Genomic DNA, 19,227 nt, shown 5'->3' on the forward strand with positions numbered 1-19,227 from the left:
TGCAGGCTCTTCCTTGTACCAAGTGGGCATCTCTCTAGTTGGGGCGTGTAGGCTCAGTAGTTGCAGTATGTGGGATTAAGAGGCCCCATGGCATATGGGATCCTAGTTCCCTGACCTGGGATCAAACCTGCATTCCCTGCACTGGAAAGTGTACTCTTAAGGACTGGATCACCAGGAAAGTCCCAGAAAAATTGTTCATAACATTAATTCTTTGCTACTTCTGGCACCAAGAGGTGGGAGATCTACGCCCTCTCCCCTCAATATGGATGGCTTTCTGACTGCTTCAGTTAGTACAGTAGGGCTGAACTGATGCTTTGTGACTTCAGAAGGTTGGTCATAAAGGCCATGACGATTCTACCTTGTTTGCTGGGAACACTTGCTCTTGGAGGGCTGAGCCACCCAATGAAGCTTGACAAACTTGAGGCTGTGATGCTGTGAGGAAGCCCCAAATACACGGAGAAGCCAACTGTAAGCGCTTCCTGTGATCGTCCCAAATGAACTCAGCCTGTGAGTCATCACAGCTCAGGTACTAGATACATGAGTGAACAAACCTCTAGATGATTCTAGCCCTAGCCACTGAATCTTCCTAGTGAAGGCCTCAGATATCCTGAAGCAGAGAAGAGTTGTCCCAGTCAAGCGCTGTCCAAATTGTGGATCTATGAACAAAATATTTTATGTGACTATATTTGGGGTGTATTTCAATTATCTACTGCTATGTAACAAACTACCCTAAAACATAGTAACCTAAAACATTAACCATTCTATTTCTCTCACTCACCAGGCAGGGAAGTTGGTATTGGCTGTCAGTTAAGATCTCAGGCAGGGCTGTGGGTTCACAGGGTCTCAGTTCTCTCCATGTGGGCCTTTATAGTGACTAATTTGGCTGGCTTCCAAGAGTGAGCATCCCAGCGTATCAAGGCCGAATTGCACGGCCTTTTCTTTGACCTAGTCTTGGAAGCTACATAGTATCACTCCTGCCGTACACTACTGGTCAAGGTGGGCTTCCCTGGTGGCTCAGATGGTAAAGTATCTGCCTGCAATGCAGTAGACCCGGGTTCAGTCTCTGGGTTGGGAAGATCTCCTGGAGAAGGGAATGGCTACCCACTCCAGTATTCTTGCCTGGAGAATTCCATGGACAGAGGAGCCTGGCAGGCTAGGGTCCACGGGGTCACAAAGAGTCAGACACGACTGAGTGACTAACACTTTCACTGGTCAAGACAATCACAAAGACCCACAAACTTTAAGGAGAACATAGAGTCTACCTCTCAAAAGGAGAGTGCAGAGTGTCTAGAAAAGCATGTGGAATGGGAAACACTGTAATCACCTTTTAAAATCTGCCTTTTAAGCCACACTATTCACATTCCTCCCACCTGTAAAATACACCCATCCCTCCTTTGAGGACCTCCCTCCCCACCAGAGTCTCATTCGAGTATAGCACCATGCTCAGGCTTAAAGTCCAAGACTGCATCAATTATATCAGGTTCAGGTACAGATGAAGCTCCTCAGGTATAGTTCCTTGGGTATAGCTCCTTAAGCATCTTCTCAATCTTAAGACCTATGAACTAAATAAAAAAGTTAACTGTATGTACACATACATCAGGATATAGTGGTGGAGTAAGTATAATTCTCAGACATTCCTGTTAAAAAAATGGGGAATGTCGGAGGCACATAACAGTCGCTGACCCCTAGCCATTCTGAAATCCAGCTGAGAACATGCCAATTCTTTCATTACTGCTTAGTTTACACTCTGAGTTGTTCTCTGTAGCTCCTAAATGAGCGAAAAAACCCTCCTGGATCTGTTTCCTGGAAAAAATGGATGAGACCTCCAACTGTCTCTTTTTATTTTGCTGTCTTTGTTGTTCAGTTGCTAAGTCATGTCCGACTTTTGGTGAAGCCATGGACTACAGCACACCAGGTTTCCCTGTCCTTCACTATCTCCCTGAGTCTGCTCAAACTCATGTCCATTGAGTTGGGATGGCATCCAACCATCTCATCCTCTGTTGCCCCCTTCTCCTCCTGCCCTCAATCTTTCCCTCCTCAGGGTCTCTTCCAATGATTCGGGTCTTCTTATAGTCTCTCTTTTTAGCATACTTCATATACTCTCTCTTTTAGTTCAGACTCTGCTTCCACCAGAACAATTCTCTTAAGAATTATGCAGGTTTTCTGAAAATTATTAGTGGGTTTCACTTTCTTAGATAATACACCACTGAAAATCTATTTGAGATAGGAACTTCTCTGTCTGGGGGTCCTTGGGATGATGCTACAGGCAAACATCCTTCAGGTTTCCATAAATTCTATTATTTAATAGACAGAATCTGTTAGGTACACCTTAAAATCTTTAGAGGACCTTTTGCCATTCTGAAATGTTTTATGAAACACTACCTTGAATCTTTTCTTAACAAAGTCTCTCACACAGATCCACCCTGGGTTTGACTTTGTTCTGAATTCCTGTCTTAATTACAGATTAATTTACTATCTGAAAAAGTTGTAAGAAGAAACAGTATTATTGTTATATCTGGCAAGCCCTGGTTGCTCCCTATTTAGCAGTTCGTTCTTTAGCTCACCTCTTCCTCTTCCATTTTGTCATAGTTAGCAAGGAGAAGCATAGCTGATGATGTTCTTTAGTAGTGTGCCTGTGTTGCTTTTAGTTTTTGTGTGTCTATTGTAGGTTTTTGATTTCTGGTTACCACGGGTTTCATATATGATGCTGCTACTGCTAAGTTGCTTCAGTCGTGTCTGACTCTGTGCAACCCCATAGATGGCAGCCCACCAGGCTCCACTGTCCCTGGGATTCTCCAGGCAAGAACACTGGAGTGGGTTGCCATTTCCTTCTCCAATGCATGAAAGTGAAAAGTGAAAGTGAAGTCGCTCAGTTTTGTCCAACTCTTCTGTCTGACTCTTCGCGACTCCATGGACTGTAGCCTATCAGGCTCCTCCCTCCATGGGATTTTCCAGGCAAGAGTACTGGAGTGGGTTGCCATTGCCTTCTCCAATACATGATGACCTATATCTATATCTACTTGTTTTGAAACTAGTAATCATTTAGTCCTTTAAGTTCAAACACATTCTAAAAGATCTGCATTTTTTATTCCCCTCACCTACATTTTATGTTTTCAATGTCAGATTTTACATTTTCATGTTTACCCTTAACTGTTTATTGTTGTTATAGTTGCTTTTTTGTCTTTGAATCTTCTTACTAGCTTCTTTAAGTGGTTAATCTTCAACTCTTACTACACATTTTCCTTTCTTAGTGCAATTTTCCCTTTCCTAATGAATCTTCTTTTCCACTTAGAGAGGATCCTTTAACATTTAATCAAGGAAATGAAGCACCTATACTCTAAAAACTATAAAACACTGATGAAGAAAACTGAAGACAATACAAAAAAAAAAAAAAGGAAAGATATCTTGAGTTCTTGGATTGGAAGAATTAGTACTTAAAATGGCCATAGTACCCAAAGCAATCTAGAGATGTACTGCAATTCCTATTAAAATACTCATGACATTTTTCACAGAAGTAAAATAAACCCTAAAATTTATATGGAATTACAACAGGTCCCAAACTGCCAAAACAATCTTGAGAAAAGAAAAAAGAGAGAGAGAACAAAGTTGGAGGTATTATGTACCCTATCTTCAGACTATATTACCAAGTTATAGTCATCAAAGCAACATGGTACTGGCACAAAAACAAGTATATAGGTCAACGGAACAGAATAGGGAACCCAGAAATAAATCCATACACCTTTGGTCAGTTAACCTATGACAAAGGAAGCAATTAACCTATGACAAAGAATATGCAATGGCAAAATCATAGTCTCTTCAACAAGTTGTGCTGGAGAAACTGGATAGGTACATGTAAAACAATGGAATTAGAATATTTTCTCATACCATATACAAAAATAAATAAAAGATAGATTAAAGACCTAAATGTCAGACTTAAAGCTATAAAACTCCTACAAGAAAATATAGGCAGAACACTCTGACATGAATCATAGCAACATTTTTTTTTTTATCTGTCCCCTAAGGCAAAAGAAATATGAGCAAAAAGAAGCAAATGGTACTTTAACAGGTTTTGCACAAAGGAAACCATCAACAAAACAAAAAGACAACTTACTGAACTGGGTAAAATATTTGCAAATGATATGACCAACAAGGGGATTATATCCAAAATAATAAACAACTCATATGACTAAATATCAAAAAGAACAAAACAATTAAAAAATGGCTGAAGACCTGAATAGATACTTTTCCAAAGATGGTGTATGGATGGCTAACAGGCATATGAAAAGATGCTCAACACTGCTCATCAATGCAAATCAAAACCACAATGAGATATCACCTCACAGAGTAGGGTGCTAACAATGCAGGTGATGAAAAGTGGTCAGATGCAGGATACATTCCAAAGTACAGCAGCAGAGTTTGATGGTGGGATGGAAATAGAGAACACAAGAATGACTCCAAGCTGTCTTTTTTTTTTTTTTTTGATTCCTTAAACTAATGGATGAATTGTTTGTTATTGAGTTGCTAAATCCCGTCTGAGTCTTTTGCAACCCATGGACTGTAGCCCTCTAGGCTCCTCTGTTGATGGGTTTCCCAGGCAAGAAAACTGGAGTGGGATTACTCCCTTCTCCAGAGGATCTTCCCAACCCAGGGATCAAACCCATATCTCCTGCATTGCAGGCAGATTCTTTACCACTGAGCCATCTAGGAAGCCAGTGGATGGACACTGATGCCATTTACTGAAACAGAGAACCCTGAGGAAAGAACAGTCTGGAGAAAAAAGCCGAGATTTCTTTTTCTGTCATGTTACATCTTCCTATTGGACATCCAAGTGAAGATGCCAAATATGAAATTAGACCAACAAGTTTGAATCTCAGAGGAGACATGAGAGCTGGAAATATAAATGTGAGAATTGACCATCAGGAAACTGCAAGATGAGTGATAACAAAAAACTGGGACGTAAGGGGATAAATGTTGACTTTACATTAAAATCCACCATGAATTTTGACTTAACAGACTACATTAAATACTGATAAATTAAAATGTGTGGACTTTTTTTTTCCATTTGAGGTATCTGAATTAATTTTCCCACTGTAAACAACTAATGCTCCTGGATAAAATAACTTCTAAAAGCATTTGTCCTCCTGATAAGAAAGAAAGTCTCAGACCAGCAACTGAATAAGGATGGTAAGATAAGCAGAGTAATGCAACCAGCTTCTTTCCTGAGAGCATCTGCTGAATCGCCATAACCCAGAGACAACTAGGCCCAATTATCTGACACTAGCTGTGAATGTTTTGAAATAAAGAGGAAGAAGAATGCAAGACTTTCATTACTTTGAGCCTTAACTCCTACCCTAGACCAGGAGCCCAGGGAGTTTATATAACCTCTTGCAATTTCCCTGGGTTGGGAGGGGCCAGGGTCACAGTTCTTAAAATGTTAGACTGTTGTGTTTTCCACCTTTGCCCTGGAAAGGAATAAAGTCATCTCTTCCCTCCAGGGCTTCCCTAGTAGCTTAGTTGGTAAAGAATCTGCCTGCAATACAGGAGACACCAGTTCCATTCCTGGGTTGGGAACATCTGTTGGAGAAGGAATAGGCTCCCCACTCCCGCCAGAATTCTTGGGCTTTCCTTGTGGCTCAGCTGGTAAAGAGTCCGCCCACAGTGCAGGAGACCTGGGTTCAATTCGTGGGTTGGAAAGATCCCCTGGAGAAGGGAAAGGCTACCCACTCCATTTGGGAAGAACCACTGGAGAAGGGAAAGGTAACAGACTCCAGCATTCTGGCCTGGAGAATTCCTTGGACTGTATATAGTCCATGGGATCCCAAAGAGTTGGACACAACTGAGCGACTTTCACGTTCACTTCTCTTTCCTCCAAATCTCTGTCTCTATATGTGTTTGGTATGGGTGCACAAGGTGCCAAGATTTTTGGCACCAAATTGAAGGAAAAAACTCTCACTGAGCATCTACTACAGTATCAGTGCCGTGTCAAGCCTGCGTTGGCCTATTTCAGTTCAGTTCAGTCGCTCAGCCATGTCCAACTCTTTGCGACCCCATGAACTGCAGCATGCCAGGTCTCCTTGTCCATCACCAACTCCCAGAGTCTACCCAAACCCATGTCCATTGAGTCAGTGATGCCATTCAACCATCTCATCCTATTTAAATAAAAAGGTTAAATAGTCATGCCCTATTTAACCATCACAATAAATCCTTTACAGATAAGGAAACTGGATTCAGAGGCTTAATTATGTACTTTGCTAAGGATCACTATTAAGGAGTAAGTCAGACTGGAACCCAGGAAGGTCGCACTCCATAAATACCTACCTGCTCTGGAAGCCGCTATGGGTTCTTGGTAAAAGGACTGAGGGACAAGAGTAGGATTAGGACTATGTTTCCAACAGATCCCCTGAGTTACAATCACCTGGGATGCTTTTTAATACTTAAATGCTTCTTGGAACTGCCAGTATCTTTCCCAGTCCCTTAGCTCTCGGCAGTCTTTGTTCCTCTATTTTGACACTCACCACCCTGGACTGCTTCAAGAAAATTAGAGATACCAAGGGAACATTTTATGCAAAGATGGGCTCAATAGAGGACAGAAATGGTAGGGACCTAACAGAAGCAGAAGATATTAAGAAGAGGTGGCTAGAACACACAGAACTATACAAAAAGATCTTCATGACCCAGATAATCATGATGGTGTGATCACTCACCTAGAGCCAGACATCCTGGAATGTGAAGTCAAGTGGGCCTTAGGAAGCATCACTACAAACAAAGCTAGTGGGGTGATGGAATTCCAGTTGAGCTATTTCAAATCCTAAAAGATGATGCTGTGAAAGTGCTGCACTCAGTATGTCAGCAAATTTGGAAAACTCAGCAGTGGCCACAGGACTGGAAAAGGTCAGTTTTCATTCCAATCCCAAAGAAAAGCAATGCCAAAGAATGCTCAAACTACCACACAATTGCACTCATAAAGGAGTAAGTCAAGGCTATATATTGTCACCCTGCTTATTTAACTTATATGCAGAGTACATCATGAGAAATGCTGGGCTAGAAGAAGCACAAGCTGGAATCAAGATTGCCGGGAGAAATACCAATAACCTCAGATATGCAGATGACACCACCCTTATGGCAGAGAGTGAAGATGAACTAAAAAGCCTCTTGATGAAAGTGAAAGAGGAGAGTGAAAAAGTTGGCTTAAAGCTTAACATTCAGAAAACTAAGATCATGGTATCTGGTCCCATCACCTCATGTGAAATAGATGGGGAGACAGTAGAAACAGTGTCAGACTATTTTTTTGGGCTCCAAAATCACTGCGGATGGTGACTGCAGCCATGAAATTAAAAGACGCTTACTCCTTGGAAGGAAAGTTATGACCAACCTAGATAGCATAAGCAGAGACATTACTTTGCCAACAAAGGTCCATCTGGTCAAGGCTATGGTTTTTCCCGTGGTCATGTATGGATGTGAGAGTTGGACTATAAAGAAAGCTGAGCGCTGAGGAATTGATGCTTTTGAACTGTGGTGTTGGAGAAGACTCTTGTGAGTCCCTTGGACTGCAAGGAGATCCAACCAGTCCATCCTAAAGGAGATCAGTCCTGGGTGTTCATTGGAAGGACTGATGCTGAAGCTGAAACTCCAGTACTTTGGCCACCTGATGCGAAGAGTCGACTCGTTGGAAAAGACCCTGATGCAGGGAGGGACTGGGGGCAGGAGGAGAAGGGGATGACAGAGGATGAGATGGCTGGATGGCATCACCAACTCGATGGGCATGAGTTTGAGTAAACTCCGGGAGTTGGTGATGGACAGGGAGGCCTGGCGTGCTGCGATTCATGGGGTCGCAAAGAGTCTGACACGACTGAGCAACTGAACTGAACTGAACACACACTAGTAAAGTGATGCTTAAAATTCCCCAAGCCAAAAAAAAAAAAAAAAAAAATCTCCAGGCCAGACTTCAGCAATACGTGAACCGTTAACCTCCAGATGTTCAAGCTGGTTTTAGAAAAGGCAGAGAAACCAGAGATCAAACTGGCAACATCCGCTGGATCATCAAAAAAGCAAGAGAGTCCCAGAAAAAACATCTATTTCTGCTTTATTGACTATGCCAAAGCCTTTGACTGTGTGGATCACAATAAACTGGAAAATTTTTCAAGAGATGGGAATACCAGACCATTTGACCTGCCTCTTGAGAAATCTGTATGCAGGTCAGAAAGCAACAGTTAGAACTGGACATGGACCAACAGACTGGTTCCAAATAGGAAAAGGAGTACACCAAGGCTGTATATTGTCACTCTAGTTATTTAACTTATATGCAGAGTACATCATGAGAAACGCTGGGCTGGAAGAAGCACAAGCTGGAATCAAGATTGCCGGGAGAAATATCAATAACCTCAGATATGCAGATGACACCACCCTTATGGCAGAGAGTGAAGAACTAAAGAACCTCTTGATAAAAGTGAAAGAGTAGAGTGAAAAAGTTGGCTTAAAGCTCAACATTCAGAAAACTAATATCATGGCATTTGGTCCCATCACTTCATGGCAAATAGATGGTGAAACAGTGGAAACACGGCAAACTTTATTTTTGGGGGCTCCAAAATCACTGCAGATGGTGATTGCAGTCATGAAATTAAAAAATGCTTGCTCCTTGAAAGGAAAGTTATGACCAACCTAGATAGCACATGAAAAGCAGAGACATTACTTTGCCAACAAACGTCCGCCTAGTCAAGGCTATGGTTTTCCCAGTGGTCATGTATGGATGTGAGAGTTGGACTATAAAGAAAGCTGAGCGCTGAGGAATTGATGCTTTTGAACTGTGGTGTTGGAGAAGACTCTTGTGAGTCCCTTGGACTGCAAGGAGATCCAACCAGTCCATCCTAAAGGAGATCAGTCCTGGGTGTTCATTGGAAGGACTGATGTTGAAGCTGAAACTCCCAATACTTTGGGCACGGGATGCGAAATGCTGACTCATTTGAAAAGACCCTGATGCTGGGAAAGACAGGGCAGGAGAAGCAGAGGACGACAGAGGATGAGACGGTTGGATGGCATCACTGACTCAAGGAAATGGGTTTGGGTGGATTCCGGGAGTTGGTGATGAACAAACAGGCCTGGCGTGCTGCGGTTCATGGGGTTGCAGAGTTGGACACGACTGAGTGACTAAACTGAACCCTGGTCTGTAGGATTAATAATTAACGGTAACTTTCGCTTTAGCAGACACGTTCTTCCACTCAGGCAGTAGCGGACTGCACGTACTCCAGGAGACCTCACAAAGGAGCTTAGCAAGTGTCCCTACGACCACCAACGGGAGTAACTCAAAGGTTCCAACTGTGGCGCCCTTTTAGGGAGTTGGAGAGACGTCAGGCCCTGCCCTTGACTCTGACCGGCCACGCCTTTTCCGTCCCGGATCCGTCGGGATGGCAGTGACCGTGACGCTGGAGCCGGCGGGCCGCTGCCGCTGGGACGAGCCCGTGCGCATCGTCGTGCGCGGCCTGGCGCCGGGGCAGCCGGTGACGCTGCGCGCGTCTCTGCGCGACGAGAGGGGCGCGCTCTTCAGGGCCCACGCGCGCTACTGCGCCGACGCCGCCGGCCTGCTGGACCTGGAGCGCGCGCCCGCGCTGGGCGGCAGCTTCGCGGGGCTCGAGCCCATGGGGCTCTTCTGGGCTCTGGAGCCTGAGGAGCCCTTAACGCGGCTGGTGAAGCGGGACGTGCAGACGCCCTTCGCCGTGGAGCTGGAGGTGATTGACGGTCACGAGCCCGAGGCCCAGAGGCTCCTGGGCCGGGCGGTGCACGAGCGCGACTTCCTGGCGCCCGGGGTGCGGCGCGAGCCGGTGCGCGCGGGCCGGGTGCGCGCCACGCTCTTCCTGCCGCCAGGTGAGCCGCTCCCTTCCCAGGCTGTTGTAGAACCGAGAAAAGCTGGGTGTAGAACCGAGATCCTGGGCGGCCCCTTGCCTGCCTACGGAACCTGTGGTTGTGGAACTTCTCCCAACTCGCCCCCAAGCTCCAGAGACTACCGTGAATTCTCCTCTGAATTTCAGGGCACTGCCTGCAGGTACTTCCACTCCCCTAGCTCTATGCTAAAAGTTCATTCAGCCGACTCAAAAAGGACATTTACGCTGCTTATGTGCCAGCCACGCAGGTGTATCTCAGATATTAATACTAATATTAGGCAATGACTTCTGCTGATGTGCAAGAATGATTTTTGCCTTCTTTCACATCAAACTTACTGAAAAACAAACTCCTTGCAGGTCCCCTCCTCCTGTCATAAACCATCTGTCAGTGGTTCTCAACCTGGATGATTTGCCCAACTCCAAGGGTATTTGGCAATAGCTGGAGACATTTTTGCTTATCACAACTAGGGGAGGAGGGCTATTGGCACCTAGTGGGTAGTGGGTAGAGGCCAGATACGGTGCGAAACACCCACAATGCACAGGTCAACCCCACAACTAGAATTATCTTGCTCAAAGTATCTATAGTGCTAAGGTTAGAAACCCTAGTCTAAGTAAAAACAAGATGCTTGCTAGGTAAAATGGTCTGCAAAGCGGACAGCTGACCCACCTCTTCCAACCAAATTCCTGACTGAAACCCCTACTATATATAAATGCTGGCGCTGCCACAGTTCACCGAATCCCTAAACTGAATTCTGTGATAATTCTCCAAAACAGGAAGCCCTACTTGATTCTTACAGTTCTTTAGCAATTTATAACTTTAACTGGTCGCTGCCCACTCAACTATGAACTCCTGGGGCTGGAATTGTGACTTACATATCCCAGAGGCTTACACAGGGATATAATAGGATCTCAATAAATCATGCTGACTGATTCAATAAGAATCTCCTAAAGACTTTCAGTTTTTAAAAAAAAATTTTCACTGCCCGGCCATATTTCAATTAAGTCAACTGTTAACTATTTTAGTACTACTGTGGCCCACTTAAAATTTACTGTGTTCTGACTCAAAGACTTTATGTAAACAATGTAGAAAAGCTCAGTCATTTAACAAATATATATTAAATCAAGGATTATGCTACATACAGTAGCTAGCAAAGTCAGACGTGGGCCTCACTGTACCTCACACCTAAATAGAGTATATAGGCAACTATACTTGGATCTATGAATGGTAAGTGCTATGATATGGGACTTGTAGGCCCAGGGTGCTGGTGGGAACAAATGAAAGGCTACCTAATTCAACTCAGCCTGAGGGGGTTGGTGGGGGAGGTTAGGAAAGCTACCAGGAATGGAGATCTAAACTTAAATTTGAAGACTGCTGAATCAACCAGGTCAAAAAAGGTGGCGGGGGGAGGAGAATAGTGTATACCATTTTCAGGGGCCAGTGAGAACAGGGCACATTTAGGGATGGCATTCTTTAAGGCTGGAGCGGGGAGCAAAAGGAATTGGGGAGTATATTCTAATAATCCCCTGTATATGTAGAGTGTTTTACAGCTGTCAAAGCATTCTCAGGGTTTTTTGTTTGTTTGTTTTTTAAGGAAAATTTGGTAGAAATGTATATTTCATGCTGTTATTTCTAACTTGGTTTATATTATCATTATTGTTTTTTCCAAATATGGGAAAAATTCTGGAGAAAATAAGGCATTTTGTTCCTCCTCCCTTCTCCCCAAAGTTTATTAATAAAAAGTAATCCTCCTCCACCTTAACACCCCCGCTTCATCCCCAACCTTCCTTGCCTTAAAAACTCCTTTTTGTGGACCAAATTCTGAAACTCAAGAATATCTTCTTAGGGCCTAAAACCCTTATGATTTGTGGTGCTCTCCAGGCAGCAAACCCTTCCCTGGAATCCTCGACCTGTTTGGAAGTAGCGGTGGCCTTTGTGAATACAGGGCCAGCCTCCTGGCCGGACATGGTTTTGCTGTGCTTGCCCTGGCCTATTTCAGATTCGAAGACCTCCCTGAACATCTGAATGATGTGTGCCTGGAGTATTTTGAAGAAGCCGTGGACTTCATGCTACAGCATCCAAAGGTGGGTTCTGGTGCTTGCCTGAATGCAGAGCAGAGCGGGTGAAGCCAACACAGGGCTGGATCCAAAAGCTCTAACAGGACACCCAGGGCTGGAAATATGGCATGAGAGACAAAGGCTTATTCAAAAGTTGTTAGGATTATTGCTTTCATTTCTACCTCTCTTTCTCCAATCCCCTGTGACTCAACTGTTTAGTTCCTTTAAGTTCTTGATCAGAATTCAAAGAGTTGGACTTAAAAGTCACTGACCTTAAGTTCTGGTTCTGGGTCTACTACCAAGTGGCCTTATAATCCTGAATAAAGGAGGTGCCCTCTCTGGGATTCAATTTTTCTCATTTATAAGATTAATGTGGGTTCTTCCGTGGTGGTCCAGTGGTGGTCCACTTGCACTTACACTGCAGGGGCCAGAGGTGTGATCTCTGGTCAGGAAACTAAGATCCTGCATGTGCCCCCCCCAAAAGAAAATTAATATAAATGTATAGAGGAGAAAAAGTTTGCCTATAAAGAGATTTTTGAAGGAATCGGTGACATTTGAATAAAGGCATTTGTATTTGATGATGTGAAGGAATCATTAATTTTGTTAAGTGTGTTAACTGCATCATGGTTTTGTAGATAAAGTTCTTATCTGAGACTGAAAAAGTTAATTAAAACAGTTTGGAATTATTATAAATGGAATGGAATACATACTCTTTGCTACTATCTAGACTTAAAGAAACCCACACATTCTAATGTTAAGGAATAAGATGTACTGCAAGGTCTAACTCTATTAGAATTCAGGGACTGGTTTCAACAAAACTGCTAAACCTAGATGATCTTGAACTGATGGTTTACTTATGGGTTATAAGGCCCCAGGAACAAGAGACTAATATATACTATCAGGCTTCTACTGGGAGCCTTTTGTTTTAGATGACCACTCTCTGGCCTTCCTTTGGCTGCATTCCTGCCCACAGGGTGTGGAGCTTGAGGGACCAAGGGAAAGTGTCTATCTGGAAACCATGTGCCCCTCCCACCATGTCCTTTAGATCTGAAACCCCAGAGTTATATGCCAGCCAGCTCTGATCTTGCTTCTAGGCCCTATGCCACTTCTCTGGGTCCATTAATGGGAATGTGCCTAGGTCTTAAACATATAGGCTGGGGTGTCCATGTGTAAGGGGGCTCTTAAGGTACATGATGGAGCCAGGGATGGGAAGAGAAGGAGAGCTGGCTAAAAACCAGAGACTGGGGCAGGGGCTGGTGCTCCCCCCATGCCATGTTCCAGTACAGAACTCCAAGGAATTCCAAGATATAAAATTTGAACCCGACCTTATAACTTGTTATGGAGGTGTATTTATCAAGTTACAGGAAAAATATATTTAACTTTTAAATATTTGTAACTTTTTAAAGTATTTAGGTATAGGGTATATGGGCTTCTGTGTGTACTCTTGACCCAGTTGCCATAAATGTTAGTGGAGGCCCTGTGTACTAGGAAATTAATTGATTTGCTCATTAGAAAATACATTTGAACTTTGTGGACTGTTGCATAAGAACAGAAAGCAAATGACATTTCAGAAAGCTGCCTAGAGAATGTAAAATCACAGTTAAGTTCTCCATTTATGAATTCTAAACTTGTTCTCTCTCTCTCTCTTTTCATCAGGTGAAAGGCCCTGGTGTTGGGCTTCTTGGCTTCTCCAAAGGAGGTGACCTGTGTCTCTCAATGGCCTCTTTCTTGAAGGGCATCACAGCCACTGTAGTTATTAATGCCTGCGTGGCCAACACAATAGCTCCTCTGCGTTACAAAGATATGATTATTCCTGAGCTCAGCTATGACCTAAAAAAACATACAATCACTGAGTCAGGCTTTTTAAATTTTGTGGATATTTGGGACAACCCATTGGAGAAAACCAACCACCAAAGTCTTATTCCATTGGAAAAGGCCCAGGGGCCCTTCCTGTTTATTGTTAGCATGGATGATCATAACTGGAAGAGTGAAGTCTATGCTCGTATAGCCTCTGAACGGTTACAAGCCCATGGGAAAGACAGACCCCAGACAATCTACTATCCAGGAAGTGGCCATTGTATTGACCCACCTTATTTTCCTCTTAGTAGAGCCTCTGTGCATGCAGTTTTGGGCCAACCAGTCTTCCATGGAGGTGAGCCAAAGGCTCACTCAAAAGCACAAGCAGATGCCTGGCAGCAAATTCAAACTTTCTTCCATAAACATCTCAATGGTAAAAAATCTGTCAGGCCCAGCAAATTGTAACACTGTAATTAATCATAGACCGTATATTAATAAAAATCCTGGATTTCCCTGGTAGTCCAGTGGTTAAGAATCTGCAGGGCACATGGTTTCAATCTCTGCTCCAGGAAGATTCCACACGCTACATACAGTACAACTAAGCCCACGTGCCACAACTCCTGAAGCCCAAACACTCTAAAGCCCATGCTCTGCAACAAGAGAAGGTACCACAAATGAGAAGCCTGTTCACCCCAACTAGACAGTAGCCCCCCCTTGCCACAGCTAGAGAAAGCCTGTGTGTAGCAATGAAGACCCAGCACAGCCAAAAATAAGAAAATAAATTAAAAATAAATAAAGCCATCTTATTTTAAAAAAAGAATCCTATTCATACAACATGTGTTGGATTTTCCAGAGCACCTAAGAAACTTTTTGTAACAAAGCAAGCATTTCCGACTCCTTGTCAGGTCCTACCAGGTTCTCAGCCCTAGCAACCCTACTTTCTAAACTAGTGGGTCCATCCCTTTCTCCCCTGAACTTTTCCCAGTGTATACAGGCTAAACCCTGACCTTCTCTGTAGGACCAATCTTAACCTTAAGCAGGAAAAATATAAGTGCCTGCTCAAGTCTCAACTGCTGGCCTAGGTTTGGCCTTGAGTTCTGGTTTTGAGGACTGAGCTTTTGTTCCACTGAGAGTCCCATACACTCTTTGGGCCCTAACTGACCACATCTGGCTCCCTAGTGATTCAGACAGTAAAGAGTCTGCCTGCAATATGAGAGACCCAAGTTCGATGCCTGGGTCAGATATATCCCCTGGAGAAGGAAAGGGCAACCCACTCCAGAATTCTTGCCTGGAAAATCCATGGACAGAGCAATCTAGTGGGCTACATACAGTGCATGGGGTCACAAAGAGTTGGACACGACTGAGCGACTTAACACTTTTTGACCATATCTGAAGCTTGGGAATTTGCCCACTGAAGTCCTTTAAGGAATAGACTCTGCTTCATTCTTGTCTCTGAACTCCACTCTGAGGTTTGGGAGCATCGACATATTTAATACCTTAAGCTTTGCTTTATGAATGCAGAGCTTTGCTTTTATGACCAAGGACCTAGACTTCAATCTCTTCCTTACTGAGAAAGTATCCTTTACAAATTTTGAATTTAAAATTCGAAGGATAACTTTACAAAATAAAATTGAATCCTTTATCAAAAAAGCATTTGTTGTAAGCCGAACAGTTTATGATATATACTGTTGATATATTATTAACACTTATTCTTTCTTTATTGTCTAAATTTTCAATCTTGAAACTTGGCTACCTAGAGGAATGCCTTAACACCAGCAGAATTGGGGGACTTCATCTTTGGATGTCAGATTATAACTGTCAAATCAGATTTCCTCTCCATACCATCTGTTCCTATTAACTTCCTACTGGGAAGGACTGGGATCCGTCTGTCTCAATCCATTGCCTTGTACTGTGCACTATCTAGAGTTATGAGACCAGAGCAAAGGCTCTTCTGTGAGTGCAAGAATATTTTTCTGAGACACATCACTTGGTTTGCTGAGCGCACACTAAGCCTTTCACCAATCTGAGTCTATTCAAGCAAATGCCCATTAGACCTTAACAAATGAAAAGAAGCCCAGCGTGCCGCAGTTCATGGAGTCTCGAAGAGTCAGACACAACTCAGCAACTGAACAACAACAATGAAAAGAAGGGTTTCTTAGAAGTTACCTAGTTTTGACCAGTTGTTTAAAAATATGTGTTGAGTGTATTTATTTATTGTGTAGTATAATTTTCTGTAATTTGAATCCTTGAAGCCTCTGCTTTAACTAACTCCTGGGTGGTTCTGCTACCCTAGAGATGCCTTTGGGATGGGACATCATAGAAGTTATAAAGCAAGTGGCTGGGAGGGTAAGGGCCAAGGTAACACCAGAAGCTAAATATGAGGATGATGACTTAACATCTCTGCATACTAAAGAATTAGGTGTAGGGACAGCCCTCCACCTCCATTTATTTCTTACTGATAAAGTAGCATTGAAATGCCCTACACTAACTAAAGATATTTGGTGACTTTCCCCTCAGAGTTGATTATATGTGACCAGTTAGCTCTAAGAACAATATGAAAAGGCAAAAATATATGATGTTGAAAGACGAACCCCCCAGGTTGGTAGGTGTTCAGTATGCTACTGGAGATGAAGAAGGAATTCATAGGGCCTGGACTCCATCTCAGGCCTGTCCGTGCTGATCGTGCTCGGCTGCCTCTCCAGTGGACTCTGAACTCTCTGCTTAGTGCCTGTGGGAACGACAATGGAAGGATAAGACCCCCTCCGGACAGGGGAACCTTGAAGATCATATCCAGGTTACTCATAGCCTAAGAGAAAACAGACACTAATCACCCCTGCCTCCGGACACTATCTATCAGAATGTAAGCACAGGCTTATCGGTTATTAACTGTTTGGAATGTAACTGCGGGCTGATTGATTATTGACTGTTTGAACACATAACACGGGAATGATGGGGTTATTGTAGTTGTATTTACCCTGCCTTTGTTTATGTAAGTCTCAAGGGAATTGAGGTGGTGGGTTTGGACACGTACACATGGGGTATAAAAGATTTTCACAAATGCTGGATGGGGTCCTTGGCTAAGAGGTGACTCTGCCTTGGGCCCGCCGGTGTAATAAACTGCACTCCACTATCTGCATTGTCCTTCTGAGTGAGTCTGTTTCCCAGAAAGCGTGGCTATAACAGAGAAGAGTGGAGAAATAGCTCTAGAAGGCATGAAGAGCCTAAGCCAAAGCAGAAACAATGCCCAGTTGTGGATGTGACTGGTGGTGAAAAGTAAAGTCCGATGCTGTAAAGAACAATACTGCATAGGAACCTGGAATGTTGGGTCCATGAATCAAGGTAAATTGGAAGTGGTCAAACAGAAGATGGCACGAGTGAACATTGGCATTTTAGAAATCGGTGAACTAAAATGGACATGCAAATTTAATTCAGAGGACCATTATATCTACTACTATGGGCAAGAACCCCCTTAGAAGAAATGGAGTAGCCCTCAGTCAACAAAAAAGTCTAAAGTGCAGTACTTGGGTGCAGTCTCAAAACAGAATGATCTCAGTTCAATTCCAAGGCAAACATTCAATATCACAGTAATCCAAGTGTATGCCCCAACCACTAATGCCAAAGAAGCTGAAGTTGAATGGGTCTATGAAGACCTATAAGACCTAGAACTAACACCAAAAAAAAAAAAAAAAAAAAGATGTCCTTTCCATCATAGGGGACTGGAATGCAAATTAGGAAGTCAAGAGATACCTGGAGTAACAGTCAAGTTTGGCCTTGGAGTACAGAATGAAGCAAGGCAAAGACTAAGAGTTTTGCCAAGAGAATGCACTGGTCATAGCAAACATCCTCTTCCAATAACACAAGAGACGACTCTACACATGGACATCACCAGGTGGTCAACAGATTGATTATATTCCTTGTAGCTGAAGATGGAGAAGCTCTCTATGGTCATCAAAAACAAGACTGGGAGCTGACTGTGGCTCAGATCATGAACTCCTTATTGCAAAATTCAGACTTAAATTGAAGAAAGTAGGGACAGCCACTAGGCAATTCAGGTATGACCTAAATCAAACTCTTATGATTATACAGTGGAAGTTGTAGGGAATATGCTATGCACAGCCCTGTACTATAATTAACAAGGCCTCTTTGAAAAATAAAAATGACTTTCTCATCACCCCCAGGCGAAGGGCTGGGAATAGTAAAAAGTACATTGTGGAAAGATATCTTGAAAACAAGATGTTGAAGTACTGATGTGACTAATGGAAAACCATTAGTGACTGTTCCCGTAACCAGAGCCTTGAGGGAGTTGCTGGGAAAGGGTGTCACTAGCCGAAGGGCTAAACAAAGTCATGAAAGGCCTGAAGGTTTGACACTGAAGTGACGTGAAGTCGCTCAGTCGTGTCCAACTCTTTGCGACCCCATGGACTTTAGCCTACCAGGCTCCTCTGTCCATGGAATTCTCTAGGCAAAATACTGGAGTGGGTTCCCATTTCCTCCTCCAGGGAATCTTCCTAACCCAGGGATCGAACCCAGGTCTCCCACACTGCAGGCAGACGCTTTACCGTCTGAGCCACAAGGACTGTGCATTGTATATCTTTATCCCTGATCCGAGATTGTAAAGAACAGATATCTCTAGAACATGAAGAAGTAGTAAGGAAGTAGAAGTTAACAATAAAAGGCATGCAAGGATTAGGATCTGGGCTTTTGCCTGCAAATGGCATCAGCTCCTGATTCACACTTTATTTCTGAGTCTTATTTTTCCTTATTCTTCTGCGGCACCACTCCCTCAGGTCAGTTTGTTGTTGGACTGGTCCCAACAGAAGTGACAAATAGATTCAAAGGATTAGATCTGATAGAGTGCCTGAAGAACTATGGACGAAGGTTTCTACGTAACATTGTACATGAGGCGGTGATCAAAACCATCACCAAGAAATGCAAGCAGGCAAAATGGTTGTTTGAGGAGGGCTTACAAATAGCTGAGAAGAGAAGCTAAAGGCAAAGGGGAAGAGGGAAGATATACCCATCTGAGAGCAGAGTTCCAGAGAATAGTAAGGAGAGATAAGAAAGCCTTCCTCAGTGATCAATGCAAAGAAATAGAGGAAAACAATAGAATGGGAAAGACTAGAGATCTCTTCAAGAAAATTAGAGATACCAAGTGAACATTTCATGCAAAGATGGGCACAATAAAGGACAGAAATTGTATGGACGTAATAGAAGCAGAAGATAGAAGAGGTGGCAAGAATACACAAAAATACTATGCAAAAAAAGATCTTCATGGCCCAGATAACCACCATGGTGTGATCACTCACCTGGAGCCAGATATCCTGGAGTCCGAAGTCAGTGGGCCTTAGGAAGCATCACTACAAACAAAACTAGTGGAGGTGATGGAATTCCAGCTGAGCTATTTCAAATCCTAAAAGATCATGCTGTGAAAGTGCTGCACTCAATATGCCGGCAAATTTGGAAAACTCAGCAGTGGCCACAGGACTAGAAGAGATCAGTT

General features: G+C 43.3%; 1 protein-coding gene across 1 annotated transcript; it reads left to right on the forward strand.

Annotated features, from left to right (window-relative positions):
- Positions 1-9,208: 9,208 nt before the first annotated feature.
- Positions 9,209-15,355, forward strand: ACOT6 (acyl-CoA thioesterase 6). The gene is made up of 3 exons (XM_065941220.1): positions 9,209-9,858; positions 11,755-11,957; positions 13,587-15,355. Exons 1-3 carry the CDS (start codon positions 9,402-9,404, stop codon positions 14,190-14,192), a joined length of 1,266 nt encoding a protein of 421 aa, XP_065797292.1. The 5' UTR covers positions 9,209-9,401; the 3' UTR covers positions 14,193-15,355.
- The last annotated feature ends 3,872 nt before the right edge of the window (positions 15,356-19,227 follow it).

Source organism: Muntiacus reevesi, chromosome 7 (assembly GCF_963930625.1).
Source record: "Muntiacus reevesi chromosome 7, mMunRee1.1, whole genome shotgun sequence".
Taxonomy (NCBI): domain Eukaryota; kingdom Metazoa; phylum Chordata; class Mammalia; order Artiodactyla; family Cervidae; genus Muntiacus; species Muntiacus reevesi.

Coding starts and splice junctions, on each gene's coding strand:
- ACOT6 (XM_065941220.1), top strand. CDS start 9,402: ATGGCAGTGACCGTGACGCTGGAGCCGGCGGGCCGCTGCCGCTGGGAC. Junction 9,859..11,754: donor CACGCTCTTCCTGCCGCCAG/GTGAGCCGCTCC, acceptor GGTGCTCTCCAG/GCAGCAAACCCTTCCCTGGA. Junction 11,958..13,586: donor TCATGCTACAGCATCCAAAG/GTGGGTTCTGGT, acceptor TCTTTTCATCAG/GTGAAAGGCCCTGGTGTTGG.